At 39.0% G+C, this 27,066-nt stretch overlaps 3 protein-coding genes across 5 annotated transcripts in view; 2 read left to right on the top strand and 1 right to left on the bottom strand.

Annotated features, from left to right (window-relative positions):
* LOC146461192 (uncharacterized) overlaps positions 1-27,066 on the top strand; it is a 64,595-nt gene that overhangs the window by 20,674 nt on the left and 16,855 nt on the right. The window lies entirely within an intron of this gene.
* Positions 18,141-20,663, bottom strand: LOC146461194 (uncharacterized). The gene has a single exon (XM_085087039.1). The coding sequence runs from the start codon at positions 20,646-20,648 to the stop codon at positions 18,732-18,734; it is 1,917 nt and encodes a 638-aa protein (XP_084943165.1). The 5' UTR covers positions 20,649-20,663; the 3' UTR covers positions 18,141-18,731.
* The window catches only part of LOC146461193 (uncharacterized), an 8,525-nt gene continuing 5,014 nt past the window's right edge, over positions 23,556-27,066 (top strand). Inside the window, exons 1-7 of one of the 2 annotated variants that reach the window (XM_085087057.1) lie at positions 23,556-23,680; positions 24,180-24,216; positions 24,537-24,603; positions 24,997-25,133; positions 25,390-25,466; positions 26,107-26,360; positions 26,847-26,998. In XM_085087057.1, the coding sequence (XP_084943183.1) occupies positions 23,667-23,680; positions 24,180-24,216; positions 24,537-24,603; positions 24,997-25,133; positions 25,390-25,466; positions 26,107-26,360; positions 26,847-26,998 (738 nt within the window). In that variant the 5' untranslated portion in view covers positions 23,556-23,666. Of the gene's footprint in view, positions 23,681-24,179; positions 24,217-24,536; positions 24,604-24,996; positions 25,134-25,389; positions 25,467-26,106; positions 26,388-26,846; positions 26,999-27,066 lie in introns of both variants that reach the window. The other variant, XM_085087056.1, reaches the window with a different exon arrangement.

The following is a 27,066-nucleotide window of genomic DNA, read 5'->3' as shown; positions in this document are numbered from 1 at the left end:
TAGCCGAGTAAAAAAGTGGCGAGACTGGAGCGAGGAGAAAAAAGGAGAAGGGGCTCCGATCTCGCCGCTTTTACGCTCGGCTATTTCGCGCCCTCTCGACTATGCAGAAAGGGACCGCTTGCAGTCTATTTTAAATCACGATGACTAACACCTTTTATGAGAAATGATACTTTGTATACTCAAAAGGTGTTATTTAGAGTAAATATTTTACGAGAACAATTTATTGGGTAAATCAAATTTTTTTAAGCAAGATTTATGTAACATTTAAAACCCTTTTCTTCCCTTGATTTGAGAAATAAAGTTTTTAAAGGTGAAATTGAAACAAAAGGTCTCTAATGTAGATATCCCTCAGCCGAATTTTAACATATTGAAAGGAGCTTAACCATTCAAATTCCCGTTGAGGAAAGCAAAGTATGTCTTGCCATGTCAAAATATTAGCTCTCATTAATAAAATCTGATGAAGCCTAAAAAGCAAAAATATTCACATGAGAGCCTTTCCATTCCATGTCATTGTATCTAAAAGCGTAAACGGAAACTAAATAGTTTGGGTCTCGAAATTTACTTTGTTGATATTTATGTGCGGTGTTGTGTTGGAACCGACTCAAAATTATTTCTCGTTTCAATAGAAACAACATTTTTTCAAGAATCTGAAGCAAAGGGTCTTTATAGACAATTTCAGACAAATTTTTATTTTAGATTGAAAACCTGAATATTTAAACATTTAGTCTTATGAAGCCATTTTTTTATTTTCGTATAAAAAACCATTTTAGCCATTTTTAAACTATTAGAACTCACTTTGTACGAACACGTAAACGCTTCTATTGGCAGCATTTCCAGCACCATTATCAGCAGTACATTTGTAGAATCCTTCATCCTGTTTTCCACTGATGTTCAAAGGAAACGTGACAACACTGTTATTAGAAACTCGCGTCCAGGTGATGTTTGGTGTTGGATCACCATACGCTGTACAGTTAAGTGTCAAAACATCCCCCTCATTCTTTGTTTGGTTACTAGAGATGTCTGTAATTTCTGGTGAATCTGTAGCGAAATTGACAATAAGGGAACGTAAAATAAAGAAAATTACCAATTGCCGTCGTGTATTCAGTTCTCTACCCACCTGTACAAGAGGTGCGTTCAATCTCAGCGGCTATTCTATCCAGTAAATTCTTAACGCGTTCTTGTTCTTTCTTGCCCTCTTCGTTTTGCTTCTTGATCTCATCAAGGACTTTCATTTCCTCGGGGGAAGCTAAAAGGAAATTGTTTAGTAACCAACTGTAAATAAAATATCCATCACCAGCAGGATTAGTATGTCAGTCACTATAAAAAGGTGAGGACTGAAAATTAAACATAAAAGTACGTTTGTTGAACTGTTTATAATCAGAATGGGGGCCACAACTTTTCCCTTTGCGATTAGAGTCCACTTTGTAAAGTGAGTTTTCATGAGGTAATATCCTACGCAGGTTTGAAAAGCACAAGTTGAATACATATTAATCACAACATAGGGAATTTTTATTATCCCTCGTGATGAAAATTCGTACACTTTGCGTCATTTCGGGGAAACATCAGGGAACTAGTTGGACCAAAGACCCCTCAGCAGCACGGCCTGTGAAGGCAATGTATCCAAATCTTCAATTCCGGCCGTGCTGCTTCTTCAACCTGAAGTCGGGGGCCACGAACCCAAATCCGGTAGCTTCTGGCATGGTGATCGTGTGCGGAGCTGAAGGCTTGTTTGATGTTGCAGGTATTATCAGCAAATTGCAAATAATACGCGAGGAATATGTGAAAAACGTTTTCTTCTAAGACTAAAAGTTCTCCATTTTGATAAAGTTTATTAAACAGTTCGTGCCTTCTGCATGTGCGTCAGTTTTTTAAGAAAATTGCGGACACCTGAACTTTTACTGATTGTTTGTAGCTGTTCGTCTTATTCCGTCGCGGACGAGGAAGTCTTCAACTTTTTACAGAGAAGATGTTCGCTGGGACATATTGGTTGGTATGGTTTGATAAACTCTCAAGAAAATTTAATTCGAAACATGCTCCCAAATCGAAAAAACAAAACAAAAATAAAACAAAAATAGCTTCCTAATTCCAAATACAGTAAACTACATTGTATGTTGCTACTCGTATGTAAATAGCTTTAACTGACAAAGCCGTACTCAGCCTTCAAATGGTGATAATTAACTATATATGCGTATTCGAAGAAAACCTGTCGAATAGATGCCTCACGATGAAGATTGCTCATTTCACTCGGCTGGCAAATTTATGACACCGCCTTGGTCTAAAACTATTAATTTGAGAGAAAAGCATTTAAAAGAATAAGACATAATTAATTTGTAGCAGCCATGTAATGTGAACTTATTTAGAAACCTTAGCGTTTAGAAAATAAAATCAAATTGCAATTTGCTATGTTTTTGTTCATCCCATTCCCCTGCTTATTCCTTCATCCTCGATCAAGAGAAGATCAGCAGTTTTTAGAAATCATCGAAGAAGCATCAACACACTCAGTATAGGGAAATCCCAGAAGCCTTAATTTGCAACTCGCTCTTTCCATGGATCGAACGTTCATACTTTTTGGCTACAATCTCAACGCATGAAAGAAGGTTAACAAATTGACGTCAGTTTTCCATTCGCCTGTCCTGTTATTGATCATGAATTTCGTCATAACATTGTCAAAGTAGCTGTGGATCCACAAGGCGTAGCCGAGAAAAATGCGAGAAACTTAAATTTAAATGGTTAACGGAAAAAAACTTAAATGGTTAATGGAAAAAAAGGAGACTCGTTTGGTTGTTTTAAATTACCCTTTCTTTTTCGTTGCGTCGGCATCGCACAAATTATAAATTCATGTATTTGTCCGCTTATTGACAATCAAAATTAGCCAATGAGCGCGCAAGAATTTCTGCAGTCATTGCAAAATAAACATTCGATCATGGTTAAAGCGAGTTTGGTTAAGGTTAAGGAAACACCAAAAATCGTGGGAAAACAAAACTAATCCTTCAAAGGCATTCTCATTGCCACGAATAACCCGTCATCACGAACGACATGCCGCCCTCTTGTCTCGTACCTCAGTCGATAAAGCAGTGGTCGATATAATCCGGAGGTCGTGGGCTAGATTCACACTGAGGTCTAAAAAATTTTGCTTTACCTCCTGCAGTTTTCCATTTCTTCCTAGGGCTGACGCTCAGTCGAAAATCCATGGGTTCACCTCAACATTTTAATTTTCTCTGATTCATCATAAAATGGTAAATAAACAGACCAAAAAGAACTAGAGTACTTCCCTTAAAACAAGAAATTAATAATTGCATTGTTTGCGCTGGTTGGCAAATGTCGTCGTTTCTAGCAATAATTTCGGAAAGAGAACATTTAATATTTCCCTGTTGGGCAGCTTGTGTCTAACACATTTTCAGATCCTGTAGCTCAGTGGTAGAGCATCCGAACTAGTAATCGGAAGGTTCGACTGCTGTTAGGAGCACTCGGATTTCTTTTCTCCAAGTATGCTGTTGTCACTTTCTAGAATAATACATCATTCTCATTCATTCACCAGGCTGGAAATATACCATCACAATTATTTCAAATACAAATCAGGTACGTATATTGTTGATAGAGGAGAGGGAGAATACACACTGAATTCAGATGTACGGCGGTGTTTTGTTGAACAAGTTGGCATGAATTTTGAAACAATTTTCGGCAAACACCAGTCGTTTGATTATTAAAAACAGCGCCAGAAAAGGAACATATTGGAAGGTACGGTATGATAAACTCCCAAGAAAATGTTATTCCAAACATGCTCCCCACATCAGGAAAACAAAAAGCAAACAAAAAAAAAACAGTTTTCAATTACAGCAAACTACAACTGTAGCCTCAACAAAAACTGTACGCAGCCGTTCAAAGGATGATTGTCAATTATGCTAAATTCAGAATAGCCGGCAACTTTGTGACGACGCCTTGATCTAAAACTTTCCATTTGAGAGCAAAACGTTAAAAATAACAAAGCTTATCGTCTAGACTGAAATAAACAAATTGCATTTTCCTCTGTTTTTATTCGTCCCATTCCCTTGCCTATTCTTTCATCCTCGATCAAAAGTAGATCCACAGGTCTTAGAAATCACTGAGAAAGTATCAATACACTCAGTATGGGAAAATACTTTGCCCAGAAACCTTAATTTGCAGCTTGCTCTGGCCATACTGATTGGCTACCATTTCGTCATATCAAAGAAGGTTAACATTCGATCCATGGCGAACGAATTGGATTAGGGTTAGGGAAACATTGAGAATAACAGGAAAACAAAATTTATTATTAACATCAAGCGTATATTGTCTCCTTCAAGGGAATTCTCATTGCCACGAATTACCATCGCCTTCACGCACAATCTGCGTGGGTCGTTGGTTCGATTCGCACTAAAGTCTAAAAAATTTTTCTTTACTTCGTATGTTTTCTTTCCATTTCCCTGCTAGGGCTTATGCTCAGTTGGAATTCTATAGGTTCACCTTAACATTTTAACTTTCTCTGATTCACCATAAAATGGTAAATAAAAAGGCCAAAAACAGCTAGAGAACTAAAGTGAACGTTTCCGTTTATTTAAACATTTCCCTTTAGCAATGAATTAACAATTGCGTTGTTTGCGCTGGTTAGAAAATTTCGTCGTTTCTAGCAATAATTTTGGAAAGAGAGCGTTTAAAATTTCCCTGTTGGACAGATTGTGTCCCCCACATTTTCAGATCGATGCTTAAAACGATTTCTCTTCGATAGTTTTACCATAAGTTTTTAAATTTTCGACAACCTGCAAGTTTTCAGTAAGCGAATTCGAAATTGCCACAACTTATAGTAGACATATTTCTGCTCGCCGTACAGAGCAAAATGAGTGGAAAGACTTGTAGAGATGCACCTGTCTAAGCCTAATTTGTTTTTGGTGAGTTGAACACGAAGTTTATTTCTCTGCTTTTTAATTCAGAAATGGATAAATGCCGTACTTTCTATGGTAAAGTGACAAAGCCATCTATTGTTTTCCCTCTGTCTTAAGGCAGTGAACGCTTCTTTACAACACACAGGGAAACCCAAACGCTTTTTTCCTTGTTGGTGAGCCGGTACGATGTGAGACAGAAAGAGACGTAAAGAGTTAATAAAATGTCATAAGAAGCGTATGAGATAAGTAATTGGAATTTTCGGTATTAAAATTCATATCCACACTTGATCATAAACGAAAGCTCGAATTTTGCACTCTATCTGTATTTCAATTCCCCCTGGAAAAACCATCTATCTTATTGCGTATTTAGGTTAAATATCTCCATGCAGGGACCCGTTAGTTTTCAAGCCCCAAAAGCTTATCGAACCCAGTAAGAATTTTTGTCACATAAATCGATAAAGATGCTACAAGAAGAATTAACCTTACATAATCAATAAAGATCAAGAAAGTTTTGGGGAATGGTAGGTTTTGATGATTGGCTTTCGGAAAATGGGACCTAGTAGATCTTATGACACATTTTTGGTAAAAACAAAACAAAATAAAACAAAAACGTCCGTCAAAAGTTATTTCCTTACCTTGCTGGGCTTCTGTATTATACTGCAGCCAAGTTCCCCAAAGAAAAGACAAGAGAAGGAAATCAAGAATGGAGAGGAAACAACCTGCCATACTTGATCGAATGGAAACAACTTGATGCCAAATAATAACTCACTGTATGTAGTGTTGGATAATACGAGACCAAGGAGGACTGATTGGTCAGTGACAGATGGGTTAAAACTCAACTGAAAGACAGATATGTCATCCACGAATTTAAAATGATGACCATGGATCTCTCGTATTGGCAGTAGAAAGACGCCGACAAATAATACAGGCTCTTATTTCAATTTACTCTTTAAAACTTCCTCTGTAGGATTTCGACAATACATTTTTAGATTGAAGAGCGAAAGAAGAACCAAAGGAAAAAGTATGCTAAAGGGATATATTATCCTTCACACAGAAAAGCAGCAGTGTTATTGAAATTCAGGTAAGGTGGTAAAAATTTCATTAAAAAAAATAGAAAAACTATTGTATACAATGTTTTTCAAATAGTCAATTAACGGTGCAGTGTATTTAGCAATGACGCGGAAGACAATTTATGTCTGCTAGCAGCTGATGGTGTGGGTTCAAATTAGTTAATTTTATAATATTCGTTCAAATATTAAAAACAGTTTCTGATTACGGAGAAAAGTAAACAGCGACAAACTAACTGGATTGGTAGACTCTGCAATTAGTCTTCTTCTTCTTCTTCTTTATTTGCCATAAGACAAAAGTAAGAATGAAATTGAAATAGAGCATTTGACAAACGCCATTCTTTGGAATCTTAAACAGTTATGGTCACGAAAAATTGGAAAAAAAATAATGCAAACAAAAAGCTTATGAATGTTGTGAACGTTTCGGGTAAACATTATTCGTGCAAGGATACTATACTGCCTTTAGAGGAGGGGGAGAATACACACAATTCAACTGGAATATTAGCATATAAAATTATCTGAAAAATAACTTTTAATATGCAGGCTGTATTTGTTGTACAAAGTTGTCATGAAATTTAAAACATTTTTAGGCAAAAGCCATTCGTGTGATTATTAAAAACACCGATGGATAATTCTAGGGCCAGATCAGCGGCACATTGGATGGCATGATATGATAAATAGTCGGGATAAGTAAAAAGTGTGTGCAGAGTTCGCGAACATGTCGAACGGCTCTTTTGGGTAAACGTCATTCGTACAAATGCTAAAAACAGCTATCAGTACTGAGTCACGCTTAAGGACCAAACTAAATATCCGGAAAAATAAAACCAAACAAAACAACAACAACCACAATAAAAACAGTTAGTGGTGTGGTAAAACCATCTTGCTTCACTGTTTATTAATCTTAGTGTGGACGATAGTTGATTCACCTAAAAAAAAAACGCAAGAGAATATTTCTTCAAAGAATAGACTTTCTTGGTTAAAGGCGTGCGTTTTATTATCGTTTTTGATGTACGTTAACTTAATTGGCCTTAATAACGTCATTTTAAAGTAAAATTATATTGGATTTTTACATAGTAACGAGGCTAGTAGAAGAAAAAATAATGAAAATAAAAGAATAATTAATTTATCAAATAAATAATGCTTTAGAAATACACAGGCAAGTAAAAACAAGCGATATAATGTTCCGACGTGACGTCATGACGTCGCCGAAACGTCGGAACATTATATCGCTTGTTTTTACTTGCCTGTGTAATTAATTTATCGGCCGTTATTTTTGAAAAAAAGTCTATGCCTATTTAATACGCGAAAATAATCCTTTTTTGGCAACAGAAGCAAAGTTTGTCGCAAAACTTTCTTCGCTAAGCAGTCATTTAATAGAAGAATGAACTTTTTATAGTTTCTTAAGTTTAACATCGGGACACGATGTCGCTCAAAGAAAGGAATAAGAGTAACAGACGAAACACAAACATTGGAGGAGATATTCCATATTCAATGATGCTTATTCAAGTTATGTTCTTGATTTCTTGGCTAACCGAGTCAAACACGGCGTGGTCATTTTGGGATAATGTCTATACGGCACACGGACCATTGTGGCCAACAGACGTGGAACAAGTAGTTGCAAACTTTGAAAGGTCAACCCCAATTATTTTAAATGGTTATTGTATTATCATCAGTTTGTCAAAACTTTTTGAGAAAGAGAATTCTCGGATTTTTTTTCAACCATCTTTTTTTTATCTGGCTCCGTAGTCACCTTTTAAAATTGACTATTGGGCAGCTACACAATTAAATATCGATCGATTATGTTTATATAATCAGTTTTCCCTTTGTGTGTAAATGATCTAATTGATTGGACAGCCCTATAATTTTAATTTGATTTTGAAGGAACTGGTCGCATCATAGAGACTTCTGGCAAGCGACAACAGGAGCTGTAGAATAATCGTTCATTAACAGGGAAGGTCATTCCACTATCTATTCTCCCTGCACAAAATAGCTGCCCCAATATTCGTGGCCTCCGTTGTTGTTAGGTTCGTTAGCGGACCAATTTCAATAGTGCCTATCAAGTGGACTATCGTCAACACAATAGAACTTAGAATCAACTTTTCAGTGCAACCCTACCTTGTTTATGTATACTCCGCTTCTGCACGAAGTTGAAACAAAAGTGCAGAAGCTGATAGGTATTTTTGGGAGATCTCCTCTCAAATTCTGGTAATTTTACTTGTAACTTTTTACAATATTACAGACGACAGCTTTGGGACTTAACTGGGAGTTATCGTCTCCCCAGGCTTCCATTTAATATATTAACACAAGGAGGTTTAGCTTTTGAACAGTAGCCATGTGAGTAATTAACTAGTAATTAAAATATCATAGGCATTAACGCGAGATACAACGAACGTATTCTAATAGTCGATAATTGCCAAACGACGGAAGCAAAGGGCGAGAAATTCATTGACATAGTCTAATCTGTAGTCAGTCGAGAATAACTAATGATCATTGTACAAAAAAAACAACGGAAAATTACAAGAGTTTTAAGTAAACGAGTTTGAGTGGGCAGTCAGGTTTTAATGCATTGAAATTTAACATATGGCGGCCATGCGGTCTTTACTTCAGCTTTCGCTGGTACTTATGGTCTTCATCTTCAGGACGAAATGGACGAACAGTAGTATTTCACTTTACAGGATGTCAAGGACTTAAGGAGTTCAAATTTTGTGCTCCTTTAAGCCAGAAAGCAGTCACAGCTATCGGTAGCGAAATTATATACCCGAATCACTGAGACATGCTATGAAGCCACACATTGGGAATCAGGGCTTCAACGGGACCTCGCTCTCAATGTGTGGCTTGATAGCTCAGTTGGTAGAGCAACGCACCGGTAACGCAGAGGTCACGGGTTCGGATCCCGTTGAATCCCTGACTTTTTCAGGCTTCTTCTTTCCAGTTGCTTAAATTGGAAAATTTACTGCGCTGATTGATTCTTCACTTTTATCTACAAACGCAGTTCAAAAATGAATTATTTCATGTATACTTGACATCGTTATAAAACCTGTTCTTAAAGCGAGCGGAGCGAGATTTTCGGGTCGCGAGGCGGCCCTACAAGCGATAAAATCGCGATGAGTCTTCGTGCCGCGAGACAAATCTTAAATTAGACGAAAGACTTCTAAAATATTACTTGAGAATGTAAACAACAAATCACCGTCGGCGGTGCGGTCTTGTCGAGTCAATATGACAGTTGTATAATCTCGTACCCCGATCTCAGTCGTCGGTTCGGGAATGTCGAAATGTGAGATCTGGTAAAGTTCGATACAACGCCATTTCTGGTTGGTTACCAGAATTAAGAATGCCTCATTCTAATCTGCTCTGTGATTGGCTCTTTCCTTCTGTGTTTGGTTTTCGCTCAGTTCGGGGAAGAAACAAAAACACGGAAAAGTTTTCGCTCCGATTAATACATACATGCCCTTTGTGTGGGGAGAGAACGGTGAGAAATTGTTTTTTCGGAAGACAACAGCGACTTTAGCCGAAAAGAGTTTGCAGTAACGTTCAAACGGCCTTGCCAAATTACACAAGTTTCCAACACGATGGATATAAGCTTGCTTACTTTTGGGGATAAAATGGAGGTAGGTCATATATTTTTTTTTTGGTATTTCTTGACAAAAAATGATTTTTTTTAAAATGATTATTTATTTAGTAAACGCAAATTAATTTCCCCAAAATACTTTACCTTGAGTTCCTGAACACGCGCGCCGCATTTGCTAGCATATTTTCAGTTTTTGTCTTCTGCTAAAAGACTATTTTCCTTCTATAAATTGAACTGGACTTTGAGTAAGAGACTTCATAATATAATATTAGTCCTTTCAGACCAGTGTGCTTATTCCTTCAAGATCCATACAACATCTCTCATAGGACTTTGGAGAAATTGATAGAGTGTCCACACAATATTATTATTCATCTGCTGGTGAGATCAATATCTCTCTCACCCCTCAGCTAAGAGAAATGAAAAATGTCCGACTTATGACCGCCAAAATAATAGTAATGAAACCCGTACTACAACAGAGAACACCTTGTCTGAACCGATTAGGGCTCTTTATGTAAGTGTAGTTAGTTTAATTTTATCCCCTCTCTCCCACCTTAACTGAGTTAAAAAAAATTTGGATCTAAAATATAAAACTAGCCTTCCTCTAAAACAAAAATGGGGACATTGGTTTACATGTCTGCACCACCTAATGTTTTGCAGGTCTATGCTTGTGATAGGCTTTAGAAAAGAAGTAGTTTTAAAAGGAGGACATGCCTCTTTGGATTTGACATCACTTATAGTTTTTAGAATCTTTTTGCCATTGTTCTTTTCTTCAAGATAGGGGAATTTCTCCATTATTTTATCATTAGTATGGAGTCCTTGAAGTACTAAACACACTTCATTTACTACTTCCATTGTTAATCCTTAGCACATTCTCTGATACAAATAGTTATCACTGGTCTCAGTTTCTCCTTTATTTCTTGTTAACTCTGCCTTAATTTCTTCCACCTGATTTCTAGGGAGAAGCAAGTTCCTAAAGTTCCTATCAGTGATGTGAATATCTTCAAGGGCTAAAACAGCTGGACACAGCTCAACACATAATTAAGAGCAATGACAGTCATTTCGGACAACAGATATCACAACAGCTGCATTTCTCACACAAAAGCCAAAACCAAAGTGGTTATAAGCAAAAATTTTCCCCTGCACAGATTTCTGGGGTATTTACACTAATCTGTCATGATGGGTTGCATTTCTTCAATATTTGCACCAATATGATTGTTGTTAAAGTAAAGTTTTGATGTAGCAGGCTTCCCATCTCTTCCACTTTCTCGGAAAAAACTTTCCATGGTTTGCGGAAGACCAAAATGAATAAATTATTATCCTTCCAACACAATGAGAATCAAACCCCATTCCCAAAGATTGTGGCAAATAATATTCATTGTCAGTCTGTAGAGAATGAGACTGAGCCAAAAGTGCATTTTGAGGAATTTGGGGAGTAAGGTAGAACTGGTGATCCCCAAGCTTTCCACCCAAAAAGGCACCCCCAAATCCACACAGTACTAATGATGAGTAAATAATAGGCTGACAGGCTTAATTTTTGACATTGGTGGTGATAAGTTCATCTGCTATGGGCGAAAATATGTAATCAAACTGGTCACATTACTTTGTGTTAAGATAGGAGGGCCTTTGTAGTACTCCATAAATCTTTCATATTCAAACTTTGTATGACTGTAGTTTGGTTGTTTTACTGTTGCTGTTGTTGTCATGACAACAATCTTCGCTGTAGGGAATACAGAGGAAAGTGTTCCTCGTTTGCTGTACTCTGATGTTGTACCCCCTGAACAAAGATGCAATTAATTAAGAAAAAACTGTAGTCATTCACTGGGATGTTGTTATTCTTTCCATTAGAATAAGACAATATAATTACCAGAAAATGGATAATGAGAAGGCTGAATAAAAAGGGATTCTCAAGTAACTAAGCCCTTTTTGACGCATGGGGTGGTGGAAGGACGAAGCATAAAAGAAGCTGCGATAATCACCAACAATATTACTTACTTACTTATCCTCTTTGGGCCCACGTGGACTCTTAAGGCCGGCGAGAAGATTGCGCCACCCATCCCGGTCTGCCGCCGAGGCGACAGCAGCCTCCCATGACTGCCAACCCAGCTGATTCCTTTCTTTCTCCACAGTTCGTCTCCACGTTTCCCTTGGCCGGCCTCGCTTCCTCTTACCTTCGGGTGCCCACGTTAGTGCAGTCCTTGAGATGTCGTTAGGACTTTTCCTCAAGATGTGGCCTATCCAACGCCACCTTCTCACTTGTATGAGGGTGGACACTGGCATGCTCCCTGATGCTTCATATAGCTCTTCGTTGCTCAGATGGTAGGGCCAAAATCTCCTTAATACTCTTCTTAGGCATGTGCGGTGGAATACATCAAGTTTGTTGAGATCAACTGTCGTTATTCTCCACATAGCGGCCCCATACAGTAACACAGACAGCACATTGGAGTTCAGGATACGCAGCTTGGTCTTGTTGCTGAATCTCTGTGACCTCCAGATGCTCTGTAGTCTGGTAAATGCATTTCTGGCTACTGCTAGTCGCCTCTTGATGTCTGCCTGTGTGCCACCATGTTTGTCTAGCACCGATCCTAGGTATACAAAGGATTTCACGTCGTCTACACCCTCTCCTTCTACCTTGATGTTGTCTGTGCATTTGTGGTTCATTCTAAGCGTCTTTGTTTTGTGTGGGTTGATCTTGAGTCCCACAATACCAGCAATGTCTACTAGCCTGTCAGTCTTATCCTGTAGATCACCAAATCTGCTTGAGAGAAGAGCAACATCATCAGCATAGTCCAGGTCTTCTAGAACCGATGTAAACTTCCATCTCAAGCCGCGTCTTCTATCGTTTGTGTGCCGCATGACCCAGTCCATGATCAGGACAAAGATGAAGCCAGACATCACACACCCTTGTCGCACGCCACTCTTCACTTCAAACCAGCTGGAGTACCTTCCGCCTTCTATAACACAGCTTGAGCTCTGATGGTAAAGTGCCTTGAAAGTCCTGATAAAGATGTCAGGTATGCCATACTGTCCCATAATGTCCCAAAGTCGCTCTCTGATGATGCAATCAAATGCCTTTGAAAAGTCAACAAAGTTAATGTACAGGGGTGCTTGCCATTCCTGGCACTGCTCTAGGATGTTCCGCAAAGCAAAGATCTGCTCAGAGGTTCCCCTTCCAGATCGAAATCCTGCCTGTTCCTGTCTAATCATTTCGTCCACACCACTCTTTACCCTGTCAATGAGGATCCTGCACAAGATTTTACTTGGTACGGAGAGTAAGGATATGCCGCGATAGTTATCACACTGAGTGAGATCCCCTTTCTTCGGCACTTTCACTATGAGTGACTTCTTCCAGTCTTCTGGTACACGTTGTTCTTTCCAGATGGAGTTGAAAAGTAAGTGGAGTTGTTTCACAGCATCATTCTCAGAGCACTTGAGCATCTCAGCACTGATGGCATCCATTCCCGGACTCTTGCCATTCTTCAAACGATGGATAGCTCTCCTGATCTCAGCAACTGATATGTCTCCAGTGTCTATGCTTGTGATGACTTCAGGTGCTTGGCCCATTTCTGGCAGTGGTATATCGGGCCGTGGTACATTCAGAACTCCCTCAAAGTGCTCCCTCCACCGCTCTAAGACTTCATCTTCATTTACAAGTCGCTTACCCTCCCTATCTTTGATGGTAGTCATGTTCCTTCCTTGTCCAGCTATCTTTCTAGTAAGCTGGTACAGGTCACCGCTGCAGTTGTTTCTGGCTGCTATTTCAGCTTCTTCTGCTAAGTTGTTAAGCCTTCTCCGCTTGTCTGCACGGGCGCTGGCCTTCACCTCTTTATCCTTCACTGCATAAGCAGTAGTAGCTCTTTCCTTTAGGCGGGCAGACCATGTACTTCCTATCTTTTCCTTTAATCGTCGTCGCTCTTCAATTTTCCTGTAGGTCTCTCCACTTATCCAGTCATTCTTCACTCTCCTCTTCTCACCCACCACCTTCCTGGCACTTTCGTTGTAGACCTTCTTGAATTGCCCCCACCTCTCCTCAATATCTTCTATGTCATCTGCTGCCAACACCTGGAATCGGTTGCTTATTTCCAGGCGAAATACCTCTTTAACACAGGGATCTCGAAGCTTTGTGGTGTCGAAGATGATCCTTTCCTTGCTCTTCTTCTTTGTGCTGCATAGCTTTAGCCTAACCTTTCCCACCACCATGTGATGGTCCGAGTTGGCATCAGCCCCTCTCATTGCTCGGGTATCCATCAGCGAACCTCTGTACCTACCATTGATGATGATATGGTCGATTTGATTCTGATCTCTTGCATTTGGGGAGGTCCATGTGATCTTATGACAACAATATGGCTCTGTATTTATTAGCTTTTAACCTTTAAGCCTCAGTGTCAACGTACAGTTTCTCCTTACTGGTCTCTACTTGTCCATTTTTCATAGTAGCATCATAGGGAGGTTGTTGAAATATCAAGAAATTTCACCACTGGTGATCTCATGACCTCTCCTTGATTGTGTATTGATAAATATTAGGAGAAATTTTGATACTGATCACTACTGGGGCTTAAAGGTTCAAGGTTCACTGTTCTGATATTTTTTGTGTACTTGTGTGAAAAGTCCTTGAACATAATTTTGTGTTGCTGGTCTTAATATTAAGAATAGTTAGGACCTGACATGGGTGCAAATATCAATACAAGAAAATTTTTTTTGCTCAAGGAATTGGCATCAACAAGGAATTTTCATCCAAGACAGACACTGTTTTCAAAGTTTCTTTTCCCCACCACTTCTCTGCAGTGGGTTTGTGTCTGACAGTTTGATTAAATGTTGTTTCCTGGCTATGGAAGGCCATGGTTAAGGAATACTTAGGAATTCATGGTTACTGAAGATCAGCTTACTGTGAAAGCTGTTGTTTTGCTGCAGAAATGGGTGGCAGTTCATTAGAACACACAGACATGCACAGGAAAACAAATAGTGGAAATATTTTTTTTTATTTGTTTTCTATTTATCTGCCATTTGCTACTTTTATGAGCCCAAAAGACCTTCACACCTTCCTATTATTATTGTTATTATTTTTTTTTTGCTGAAATCAAGGATCCCATCAGAGGTGAGTGTCCAAGCACCAAGATAGCTGCTTTGGACATAAAGAACCTTGTATTATTCTTAGTGTATCATCCTCTATGCATGTACAAATAATGCAATGCTCAGTACAACAATGATTATTTAAGCAGCTCATTGTGCCTTGCAAATCAAATGCAGATAATGACCTTTGTTCTTCATATCAAGAGTCAAATATTATTGGACTTGTGTATTATGTGGTTCTAATTTTCGAGTTTGTGGACTCCTATGTGTAAAATTATAACCTTTATTAACTTGTCATCAAAGAAGCAGTCGAGGGGGCATGTCCCCTAAACTTAACATAAATTTCATGTGAAAACTTTTCAAGTGTTATGTGATAAAGGTGAATCAAGAACCACTGAAATGGAAAGCTCATCACTACCAAATAAAACTCTAATGGGAAACTCATAGGGACTTGCTCTGTTTGCTCACATGTTGCAAGTAACCGAACATTCTTCAGATCCCAAATCCAGATGTGGTACCTCCATTTCCCAAAAGAAATTCAAACTTCCATTTTTGAGAAAAAAAAATCCCTTTAAAACAGCAAGGGTGTACTCGGTATTTTAATGTTGGACATAATTGGGCGCCTACCATTTACACGGACAGGTCTTTCTGGTTTGCAGGTATATAACCAAGACAGTAGCCTGGTGTTAGGGCTAGGATGGTTCATGGTTCATTTATTTCACATTATTTACACAACATTAACATAGAAAGAAAAGTATTACAACAAATGATTACAAGATAAAAATAAATACAGTACAAATTATAAAATGTGTGTGGTGGTCAAAGTAGCAAAGGCTTTCTAGCTGACCACCACCTACTTTTAAGTAAACAAAGAAATGACACTGAGCTTTATTGAGATATTAGAAAATGTAGGAAATGTTTGTAGAGCCTAGGATGTCCAAGAGAGAATTACATTTGTGTAAATTAAGGTATGTTCGAGATATACTGAACCGAGCAAGAAATCTAAACAGGACAAGCTTAATAAAAGAAGAACAAAACAATAAATAAATAAAAACAAAAAAAAAAACAACAAACAAACAAACAACAACAACAACAAACAAAAAGAAAGGAAAAGGACAACACATCATCAGCAGCAACAGCAGCGACAACAAAGATCAAAATATAAGCAGACAATTATTATTATTATTATTATTATTATTGTTATTATTATTATTATTATTTTTAACTCTTATTATTATTATTATTAGATAGTTACATACTATTATATTTGATCATTAAACAGAACATATATTATTTGATTGACAAGAGATCAGGTGGGCCTTATAAAGTTTCTTAAACCTGCTAAAAGTTTTTGTTTTTTTCAATGCCATGGGGACAGTTTCCCATATGACAGAAGCAGAGTACTTAAAAGTAAATTTGCCTATGTTAGTTCTAACTTGTGGTCGGTGGAAATTAAGCTTGGCAGAATTTCTGGTGTTATATGAGTGGACAGTTGTTGTAGGTAGGAGGAGGCCCTGTTTAGCTGGTTCATATAAAATTATATTATTACAGTGACCTTGAGTTGTGTCCTTTGGCCTGTAAAAGAAACCTGCCGCATTTACACAATCCATTTGGTTTGGAAATTTAAACCATTAACTTATGGAAGAAGGAGAATTTGTGTGACCAAATCAGCTGAAAGACTACAAAGAGAAGAAATAATTTTTACGTATCACTGGTAGACCACAATTTCTGAAACTTTGCAAATGAAAATATGACATGAACTATTTGACTTTCCAATGCGAAATTTAACACCAAGATGCCAATCAGTAACTCGATTGTGCCTCATCTACAACAACGACCACAAAATTTTTCTGATAAAGCTTCGACAACAAAAACTCTCTGCACTGTCTGTTGCTACCTTTACCTTGGGGTGCACAAAAATTATGTGACATTTCCCTGCCTGTAAATTATAGTATCTTCAATACAGTTTTGAGTTACCATCTAAGGCGAAAACTGGTACAGCTTACTCCGGTTGACTTAAGTCTTTTTAATTGATCGTCGATAAGCACGTTGATCTTGAGTGGAGAAAGCACAATTACAATGGATTTGTTCTTGGAAGTGTTTTCATTACAAAGATGGTCTAGATGGTCACAAAGGGTAGGAACTAATCTTAGCAAAAAAGTGATTTACCGCGCTTGTTGACTGCAATCTCTCCTGTTGCCTTTTTCGTTTTGGTTTAAGTTTCAAGTTTTGTTGTCCTCTCGACCGAAGAACGTTCCGAAGAGCACCCCCGAAAGCGAATTAAACCTCACCAGGAATGATCACAGAACTTTACGAGCAGCACGGTGGACAAAGGATGATGGGCAGGCCCGTATTCCGGGCCTCAAATCGAACTTTACCAGATCTCCCCTCCGCCTGACCGTGGGAGATCTGGGTACGAGATTAACAGTTGTATGGACGTTTGAAGAAAAAACAGATGACGCCTACGAGTGCGCATAATCGGGACACTGTCCCTTTAAGTTGCTTATATAAACCGGGCCAGTGACTTCAAACGATCGGTAACTATATTTACCCCCGCAGGGATCTCGCCCAGAAGTCGAAATCCCTAGGAGGCACTCTAGTTCCCTCGGCCGCATACTTCCTTTGGGGTTTATTCGTCACGCATTTATTTCTCCCCAGTAACATAAAACTATTACTGGGCTGCCTTCGGCACAACCCAGTTATAAAATGGGCTCGGTCTTTCCTCTGGGCACAAATCACACTCTGGCGTGTTCAGCGCGTGCGCAAGATACAAGAGTAATAATGCGTAGAATATGTCAGCGGACTTCAGCAAAGTAAATTCTAAGGAGCTCGCTGCGACTCGAAGCTATTAGCAATGATCTATTTTCGGTGGAAGTATAAGAATGCCAAAAATACGAATGTAATCGCAGTTGATGGTAAGCCCACAGTAAAAGATGGTAAGATTTCATTTGGGAAGTGGTATAGTTTATGAACTCATGATATTAATCCATAAATACTTTGACCCTTAAAATGCATATAGCAAGTAGCATTATGCAACCGCAAGTTTCAGTTTTGTAAGGATTTTTTCTATCATGAAGTAGTAGTTTTGGTCGAAACCTAAATGCAATATCTCCGCGTGAGTTGAAGTTTTTTCCATCTCCGAAAGTTGTCCCCTTTGGCCAGTCGTACATAGGATCTTCCAAAATTTGATGAAAAGTAACCAGTCAGCAAATGGAGAACTCAAAAGATTGGGAAAGACCTTAGCCCGTTATCAATATTTCGGTCTGTCTTTTTGATCGATTTTTCCCTGTTTAGTCTCTGACTGATTGGTCTGGCATAACTGTAAGCCCCGGCCCCTCGGACATCGAGCTGATTAGGGAACACGCACCGAATGAGTTACTTAGAGCTTCGATCGTTCCAAGAACTGAAAGTTCTGCCTACTGCGTACTTAGTCCAGCTACTCATAAGTCTTTTGACCAGAACACATCATGATAACTTGTAAAAAGTCAAGTGACGATTGAATGCATTTGCTCAATAGGAGAAAATAAGTTATGCCCTGAGTGCTTTGAATCCATACCTTTATTCAAAGAGGAAGACATCATTAAATAGGACATTGATTCGGCTGAGGGGCAAGTTTGCATATTTCAGCCAGTTTCAAAAATATTTCCACAATAAAGTGAACGTGTATCATTTTCTGCAAACTTTCAAAAAGTTTAACTTTCCGGGAACCCCGCATGACATGACAAGGCTATTGCAGAAATGGCACTACGAGCCAAATAAAGGCCGACACAAGGTCGACATACCGATCGTTTAACGATCTTAATTCGGGCCATATATCGGTCCCCCTCATCGGTGGAGACGCGGTTGATAGGAGGTCGAGCATCGATGAAAGGAAGCAGCCGTCAGCAGCTTGCATAAACCGAAAAGGTTAAAAATGAAAGAGGGGTAAACTGAAATAAAGGATGAACAAGAATACTTAGGCTCCTACGTTTTTCTCAAATATTAGTTGCTTTCTTGTAAATAATTCTACCTGCATTCTACTTACTGCAAAGAACTCTTGAGTACAGTGACGAAACCGAAAACAACAAGGAAGGAAAACACCCTAATACTTAAAGATCACATGTGACTTCAGATGAACACTGGTCTCGTTACTCAAGCTTTTTGGTTTTTGAGATTTTTGTTAATCTCGTCTTGGGCCAAATCGCGGTACACCTCCGCATGAAGGGAAGAAGGGTTGACCTCTAACGCCCAGTTGAACATTTCGATTGCTTTCTGATGTTCTTCCATTTCCATCATCAAGAATCCAAGCATGGCGATGTTTGCCTCGTCTCCTATTGCTGGAAATCGGTTGCATTTATCACGAACAAATTCTTCCAACCAACCGGCAAAGATCCAGGCACCTTTATGGCCAGTGTGACGGTTTCCCCGAAGCTCTCGTCCCCGGTCAACGTGACACATTGCAGCCACATACAACAAGTTTCCAAATGAAAGTACGTCGACGGATCCGAGATGCTCAACTTCCCATGAGAAATAGTCACCTCCTGTGTGGCTGTTATGGTTGGCATAAGTGTTACAAACATTGGGGTACCTCTTATTTGACTGTTCCTTCATGACTGCATAAACAACTCGCAAAGCTTTGTCATACTCTTTTAGGGACCTCATGAGATTGCAGTAGTCCACAAACATCCAGATCTGATGGATGTCAATTGGATCCGAAGGTTTAAGTAGCGTCTCAAACAAGTTCTTGGCTTTCTGGCAAAAACCACTGTGAGCTTCCTGGTCATTTTCCAGTAACGCCAAGCAGCCACGATTATGATATATTGATGCAATCACCGCTAGCTGCAGCTTCAGGTCAATGCCACCGAGATCAGATTCAACTTCAACAAAACTTTCAAAAGCGGCCAGGCAGTCAGTGGCAGAAGGGAGTTTTTCGATGTCGTCACAAGAAGTAACAACCGCGAGTGCTTCGTACGTTGAATCTCCCTGTGTGAGTAATCCATTGACGACGTGACCACGAAGACATCTCTGGAATCTACTCAGCTCACTGCTGCTCACTGGCCTGGGAAAACGAGACAAACAGCAGCCAACAATCTCACTAATCAGCGGCTCTACAGGCATATGGGAAGCGTTGTAAAACTTTGTAAGGTCTACGAGATTTTGAACTGGGTTTGCTAGCACTTCTCTGATTGCTTCCTTTGTCTTCGACATCTGCACAAGGCCTAACCCACTGAGCAAGTTGTTCTGAGGTACGAAGTAATTTAGTAACGCGTGTTCCTCGCAGCTATTAAGAAGGAACTGCAAAAGTCGTTGAATGCCTTCAACTGTTTTCATCTCTTTCCACTCCGACAAACTGATGCTCTCACATATCCAGAATAGGGCGGTTTTCAAAAAGTACGTCACCAAGGCCTCACCATGCCTTTTGAATTTGTAGATATGCAGCAGCTTTAGAAAGATGTAGCATCTTCGAGGGATTGATGACAAGGTCAACGCTAACGTCACTTCCGCTTCTGAGAACGAGAACCGCCATTCCACGCTGGGCCGCTGGCTTCGCCGATGTGAAACAGGTACAACATGACAACCCTGTTTTGCAATGTCCCGTATCAGCCGCGGACTGGGCCACCCCGATGGCCTGTGTCGATGTATCCATTCCGAGGCAACCTCTGGCCACTCCTGACAGTGGAGTGAGTGAACGTAGTCCACAGAGAGGTCGTTGCCGCCAGAGCACACCACACTGCTCGTGAAAGCTGGCCCATGCAAAGTGTGATTTGTCCGAAGATTGTACCCTGGACGGTCAATAACTGCGAAAACTGATATTCCCTGCTTTTGTAGTTTTAGTTTCTTCGACATGGTCGCGACAAACTTGGAATTGTATATGAAGCCATTCTTATCCAGCCCGCCATCTTCTATTGCTCTAAGTTCCGGTTGCCGTTCAGTTGTAGAACTCAAAACGGAAAACGCTGGATTGAAGCGAAGCCGACAGTAGCCGGGACGAGTGCCTTTCACATCCAAAACAGCGTAGGTTTTTCTCCGAAGTTCCTCATTTACCGGCCAGTTTTCCCAAACAATCATTATATCTTTATCGGCAGAAACTATCGATGATTCGGAGCAGTGCAGTGGTTTTCTCACCAGGGAAAGATCTGGTAGATACAATCCCTATTCGCTACTGCCACTGAACAATAGATGCATCGTATTCATACTAGCAGAAGGGAAGTCTTCCATGTGTTGCTTCCTGCTCTCTATTGCTGTTTTGTGAATCAACTTTACCTGACGTATGGGCATGATGGCATCAAGGATAGGTTCCATGTATTCCTCCGGCAAATCCATCGTCGGACACCGGATAAAAAGCAGGGTGAAGTTGAACAACAAACGATCTCTGAGTCTTAAGTGGCCATCGAGACAAGCAGAAATAATCGTTCATTCAAAATATCGAAAAACAGTTCACACAAGCTTTCAATTCACTAACAAGGAACAATCTCGTACCCAGAGTCCTCAGGCTTTTTGGTCAAAAAGGCTGAAGACTCTGGGTACGAGATTGAACAAGGACAAGGTAAAGCGGGTGAGCCCACTCTGAGTGCCAGCGGTTTTTCAAATGGTCATGCTCCGTCATGTATGCCTATGCCAACCGGTGTTGCAGAAAGATAATTTATTGCCTTGCGTCTTTATTCGGTAACCTACATTGTGTTTACGTGGATTGGTAGCCTATATTTCATCCGATTACTTCGAGTCGTTATTACTCCCTTAGTAGCGACGTTGTCACTGGCTATAGGTACTGACATTAGCCAGAATCTGTAAAGATTTGCACTAAGTGATCAGTACCAGTCACCTAAAGCAATGCAAATGAAAATGTGAGAAACCTGATGTACCCACCCCACGGGCCAGGCGTGCGTTTCTCAAAACTCCCGAGAACTTCTCGGGCCCGAAAAGCTCCCCGTAAAGCTCCCGAAAACGCTTTCTGGTGTTTCTCAAAGCGCACGAAATTTTCGGGCCCGAGAATTTTACCCGATAATTTTCGGGTGCTAGAAAGCTCCCGAAATGCGTTTTCGGGAATGCTTTTTTCAGTTAAATGGTTGTATTGCGTTACTATTATCAAGAAAAAAGTTATCCAAAACGAGAGTTTGAGTTAATTGACAGATACTGGGCTAGACTCAAGCTAAAAATGTTTAAAAACCAAGAGAAAATTTCACAGGTTTACATGCGTTAGTGCGCGCAAGAACTTCGTATAGATGAACTTAAAGATTTTGTTGATTTCAGTAAATTTACGAAGGTGACTCTTACAAATCAGGTATTTTCAGTTGAACTTTCAAAGAATGACGACCGACAAGGCAAAAGAGGTGAAATTCGTACTTAAAAAAGTTGATTTTTGAGAGATTATGGACCAAATAAAGACAGTTTGATAGTTTCCTCAGCGGTTCGCATATTGCCGAGTTTGATAGTGTGGTTAAATTTTATATTTTAAGTGTATAACGGACAATTAATTCTGTCTCTTTTAACGTAAATCGGGTGAGAAGAAGCTCAACTTCAAAACCTACAAATGTAGTCAAATGTTTTCAAACTGAAATTGGCCTATTTACTCGCCGAGATTGCGAAAACTGTAACTGATTCATGGCGCTCGATTTCTTGCTTTAAGAATTATTAAAGGTCAACTTAAGCTTATTTTATTGTAAAATAGAAAGCTTTCACTAAGGATATAAGTCTTCATACAGTGGACAACGTTGGCCTAAGTTTTGTGTTGACTTAGAACATCTCGATCGCTTTAATCACGAACCGCAACCGAAGGCCTCATTCAAACAGTTATTACCACTCCCCGATTGTGCATGCATCCATGGTGCATGGTACCAAGTAAGCGCTAGCTTAAGACACAGGCTACTGAAATTTATCCTCAGTGACTTATATCTAGACTAAGGTATCTCTTAACTTATCAATTCATTTTCAGGTAATGTAGAAAAGGTATTCGCCGAACAGGTTGTACAGCAACTTCGTAAAAGAAAATCAAAAACAACAACTAAAAAAACATGAAAGATACCCACCTTGTCTGATTATGGGAAACTTTCATCGGACAACGCTAAGCTGCCGCAAATGTGATAAGCCATTTTCTTGCAGTACAACTTATTTCTTATATAATTATCAGCCTCCACCTCGAAATTTCGAGTTCATGGTAATGCGGTGTCCGAGGACGCTAAAACTTGCTCAAAACCAAAACATCCCTTGACTTGTTTTTATTTTTGGGGGATTTGCGAGCAACGTGTTCAGTTCATTCAAACGAGTAGCCAATAGTATCATGGAAACTTGGACAAGTCTTGACGGTTTGACAGATATATGGAAACATTGATGAACTGCAACAACGGTGAATTTTCAAGGTCATGATTAAAATAGAAACCAAACAGTCTTCACGTTGTGAACCAGTTAGCTCAGTAGTATCTGCGCTGAAATCTGTTTTTAGGAACAGCATTTACACGTAAATTTATTTTACAAATACAGTTACAGTTTTCAGCTGTTAAAAAAATTAAAGTTGTAATAAAAAAAACCGTGTTCTAAAATAATCTCTCCAGCTCTAACACGAAAAGATTCCCGAAAATATCGGGAGGCAATTCGGGACACTTTCGGGTGTTTTGAGAAACACTTTTCGGGACCCGAGAAAAACACCCGAAAAGCGCCCCGAAATGTTTTCGGGCCCGAAAAGTTCTCGGGAGTTTTGAGAAACACACGCCTGGTTCCCCCGCAGGTCACTTACACCAAGGGGAAAAACCGCTGACTGGATTGGTTCACAGTTAACTTTGCCTAAGTAATTTACTTAGCCATATTTTGACCAGATTTATTTTTTGAAGTATTTAAATTATTATTTTCTTTTTCAATTAAAGAGAGATGGTGACTTGCAATGTCTTCTAACAAAGAACATAATTAAGGCCTGCAGGTCAATGGTGTTTTCCACTACCCAGTCTGTCATAAAAATCAGTGCACTGGATCCAGAATGTGGCATATAATTGGTTATTCAGTAGGCCTGGGGCAAGCAATCATTTGGGCCATTCGTGAAGCCAGACTGCATAATGCAGCACAGCCTTCCATGATTTTTAACATTAAGTTGGATGGATGGCCTTTTGCAGGTATTGTCTTGATTACTTTCAGTTCAACCTCTCTTGTGAATCACAATTATTTTGTATATCAGTCACAGACAACAACTACAACAACAACTTTAAGCTTTAAGCACCTGTTTTAATTTCAATAAAACAGCACTTTATATTTTTAATATGCATATTGTGTTATTGTCAATTTCACCAGCAAATTGTGGAGTAAGTTCTCAAATGTACCAAACATCATGATAATAATATTTCATATTATAAATTTTTTATTTTTTTCCAAATAGCAGGAAAAGATCAAGTTTCTGTCGGAGTTGTACCAGTAAATTTTAAACATTCAAGTGCAGAAAGTTGTAGCTCAGTGTAGCCTTTAGCAATTGGAAACAGCAAAGAGAACAGGTAACATATAGAGGCTTACAGCTTTGACTTCAAACTTGCAATTCAACTTGATCCCAATCTAATGTACAGGTTAAAACTTGTGGTAAATATTGCAATTTTGTTGTTATACCTTCCATGTATTTTACAGGGAAGAATTGCCAAAGCTAATTCGAAGGCTAAATCATTGCCTGATTTCATACCGTGGGGGTCTGGGTACAAGTCCGTGTATTATGGGATATGGGACTCAACACCCACATAGCCGGAAAGAGCACACCGAACTTTACAACATCCTCAAGTTTGGTGTCAATCAAGCTAATATTAGGAAAGATACAGCCATTCAAAAACTCCAAATTTTACAAAGAAATGTATGGAACGCCGGACGTGTGTCCAAACTTGAGGATGTTGTAAAGTTCGGTGTGCTCTTTCTGGCTATGTGGGTGTTGAGTCCCATATCCCATAACACACAGACTCGTACCCAGACCTCCACGGTATGAAATCAGGCAATGAGAAGAATGCCATTAAGGAAAGTGGAGTTTCAGTCGATGGAAAAGATTACAAGATTAAGTTTGTAGGTAAGGGTTGGACTGACTTATATGATTTACACAAAATTTACAATCTCTTATATGTACCATGCATGTTTTGAACTATTAATCTGCTTAAAATTTGTTGCAATAATATATTATTTATAACAGGAAGGGGTAGTTGAAGAAAATAAACGATTGCAGCTAATGTCATTTCAAAATGGTTGTTTTAAGTTTGGTATTTAATATAATATTCATGAACATGTTGTGAATTAAACTCTTTTGCACAGATCGACACTTTTCAAACCAGTTTTTGTCTTTTTATTGGAGTATGACCCAAAAATTAATAATAATTAAACTTTAAGAAAGTGACTGTTAAGGGGTGGAATGAATACTGCCAAATAAGAAATCTTGCAAGCAGATAATGTACTGTTTCTTGTTTAGTGACCTTGGACTACAAATCACTGTTACTTCTGTTACGAAGGCTCTGGGAAGATGGAGAAGATGGTGCTCCTTTGAGACCAGTTTTAGGGGGCCAAGGGTTTGATGTGGATTTCTGTGCATTTTGCACAGCTTTGAGGGTAAGTAAAAGCTGTTAGAGCCAGATCTTCCTAGCCTAGGTTTTATGGTTATGGTTAACCCTATAGTCAATTGTTTTCTTTATGAAAATCAGCTAGCTCCACTTTCTCATCCTACAAAAAAAAAACCCTTTACAGACAGTCAGTTTATTAATAAACGCAATTAAGATAAGCAAGTTGAGAGATAATAAAATGTCACCATGCATTTTCCTAAATACTTATCAAGCTGTAACCAATGTTATCATGATTAATTATGCAGGCTTGCAAAGAGCATCTATCCGCACGATTTGATGAAACTTGTCTCACTTGTCTGCAGTCGAAAGCCATCATTGGAAAGTAAGCATGTTTGGTTCATATTATTTAACTTAAAAATCAATGTTCATTGAAGAGTGTTGTTAATAAACAAGATACTTTTAACTTACCTGAACTCAATGCAAGATTAATTTAAGTACTTAATTGTCGCAGTTTTATAGTGGTGTAATGGTTTGCACTTTGAATGCAGGACATAAAGGTGTGTGTTCAAGCGCTGTGCCATCGTACTGTCCCCTTTAAAGTCATAGGCAAAAGAATCTGCTCAACATTCTCTCTTAACATGTTAATGAAGTCAGTGTACTGGTGACATAATAGGATAATACTAACCCTGTGTCAGTGACGTATAAACATCAGGGTGTAGTGTGGAAATTCTCCTGGGTGCTTCATTGCTACAGAAAATCATGGGTTATGTTCTGTCTATATGAGTAATATTAATCCTTGACCTGCATGTACCTTTTGTTATGGAGGAGAAGCTCAACAAGCAATTATATTTGTACTCAGATAGAGAAGTATTCTAAAATTATACAATCTCTATGTGGAAGAGAAAAGTTACTAAGTAAACTTGAATGCAAAATGGAGACTATTGTGAATTCAACGCACAGCCTTTTATTTGCCAATTTTAAGCGTTCATTTTTAGAATTGTGTAAAGTTATGTTTTTGGCAGGTGGACTGGATTGAGGGATGACCTTGAATTTTTGCTTGATGAAGAACTGTCCCACATACAGCTCTGCTCCCTTCATCAGGAGATGAGAAATACAGAACAGCTGCTCGGTTCCTTAGGACTGCTGTCTTATCGCATTGGGTCCCTGAAGTCTTGTAATGAAGCTGTCGCCATGTATGCAGGCCCTGAGAACACCAGAGGTTATGACCGTGTTCAAGTGAAGTTGCGCACTGGCCAACAGACTGCAGTCACTAAGGGTAATATCCATGTCAGCTCTATGTCTGGTAAGATCAATATCTTCTTTCTTTGTGTTAAAAATAATCCTGCCTTTTATTAGAAATCCCAGACATTCCACAACAACTGAGATTGATTATCATATTGCTCTTGAAAGTAGGTGTCAGATACATGTACAGTAAGTTTTAGGTACATGGGGAATTTAAGAGAACAGTTCAAAACCTCAGTGCTAGTGAGAGAGGCGTAGGAAATTTCTGTTCAAATTTGCTTATTTAGTGGTGTAATGATGCTGAGACAGATTTGTTTTTTGGTTGTAAATAATTTGCATCCCATTGCTAAAATATCCCCCCCCCCCCCCCACCTCTCAAACAGAACAGTCAGTTTGTCAGTTTATCTGTTTTTGTATTTTCATTGCCATGCTGAAAACCATCTGTACATGCAGTTTTTAAAATTGTGATTACTATGTAATGATCATTTATATTATTATTATTATTTTTGTTTCTTACTAGGTTCTACAGAACGAGCAGTTCTCGCTTATTCAGATAGGATTGTGATAGATTCCTTGCCTTTAGAGAAACTCCAGAAGTACTATGCAGAGGTTCCCAATAGCTGCAGAGAAGTTGTCTTGGGCTATGTGTCTTATCATGAGAGCATCACATTGGTAAGATTACATAAATAATTTGCCCAGGGGAAGGATATGCCATGTTAAAGCTCTATTATGAAGTATCA

The sequence above is a fragment of the Pavona decussata genome, unplaced genomic scaffold, assembly GCF_977016875.1.
Source record: "Pavona decussata unplaced genomic scaffold, jaPavDecu1.1 SCAFFOLD_201, whole genome shotgun sequence".
Taxonomy (NCBI): Eukaryota; Metazoa; Cnidaria; class Anthozoa; order Scleractinia; family Agariciidae; genus Pavona; species Pavona decussata.
The sequence above is the reverse complement of the archived record's forward strand: the minus strand, read 5'-3'. Positions and strand labels throughout refer to the sequence as shown.

Bases quoted from the DNA above. Each gene is read 5' to 3' on its own strand.
- LOC146461194 (XM_085087039.1), bottom strand. From the start codon at position 20,648: ATGATTGTTTGGGAAAACTGGCCGGTAAATGAGGAACTTCGGAGAAAA.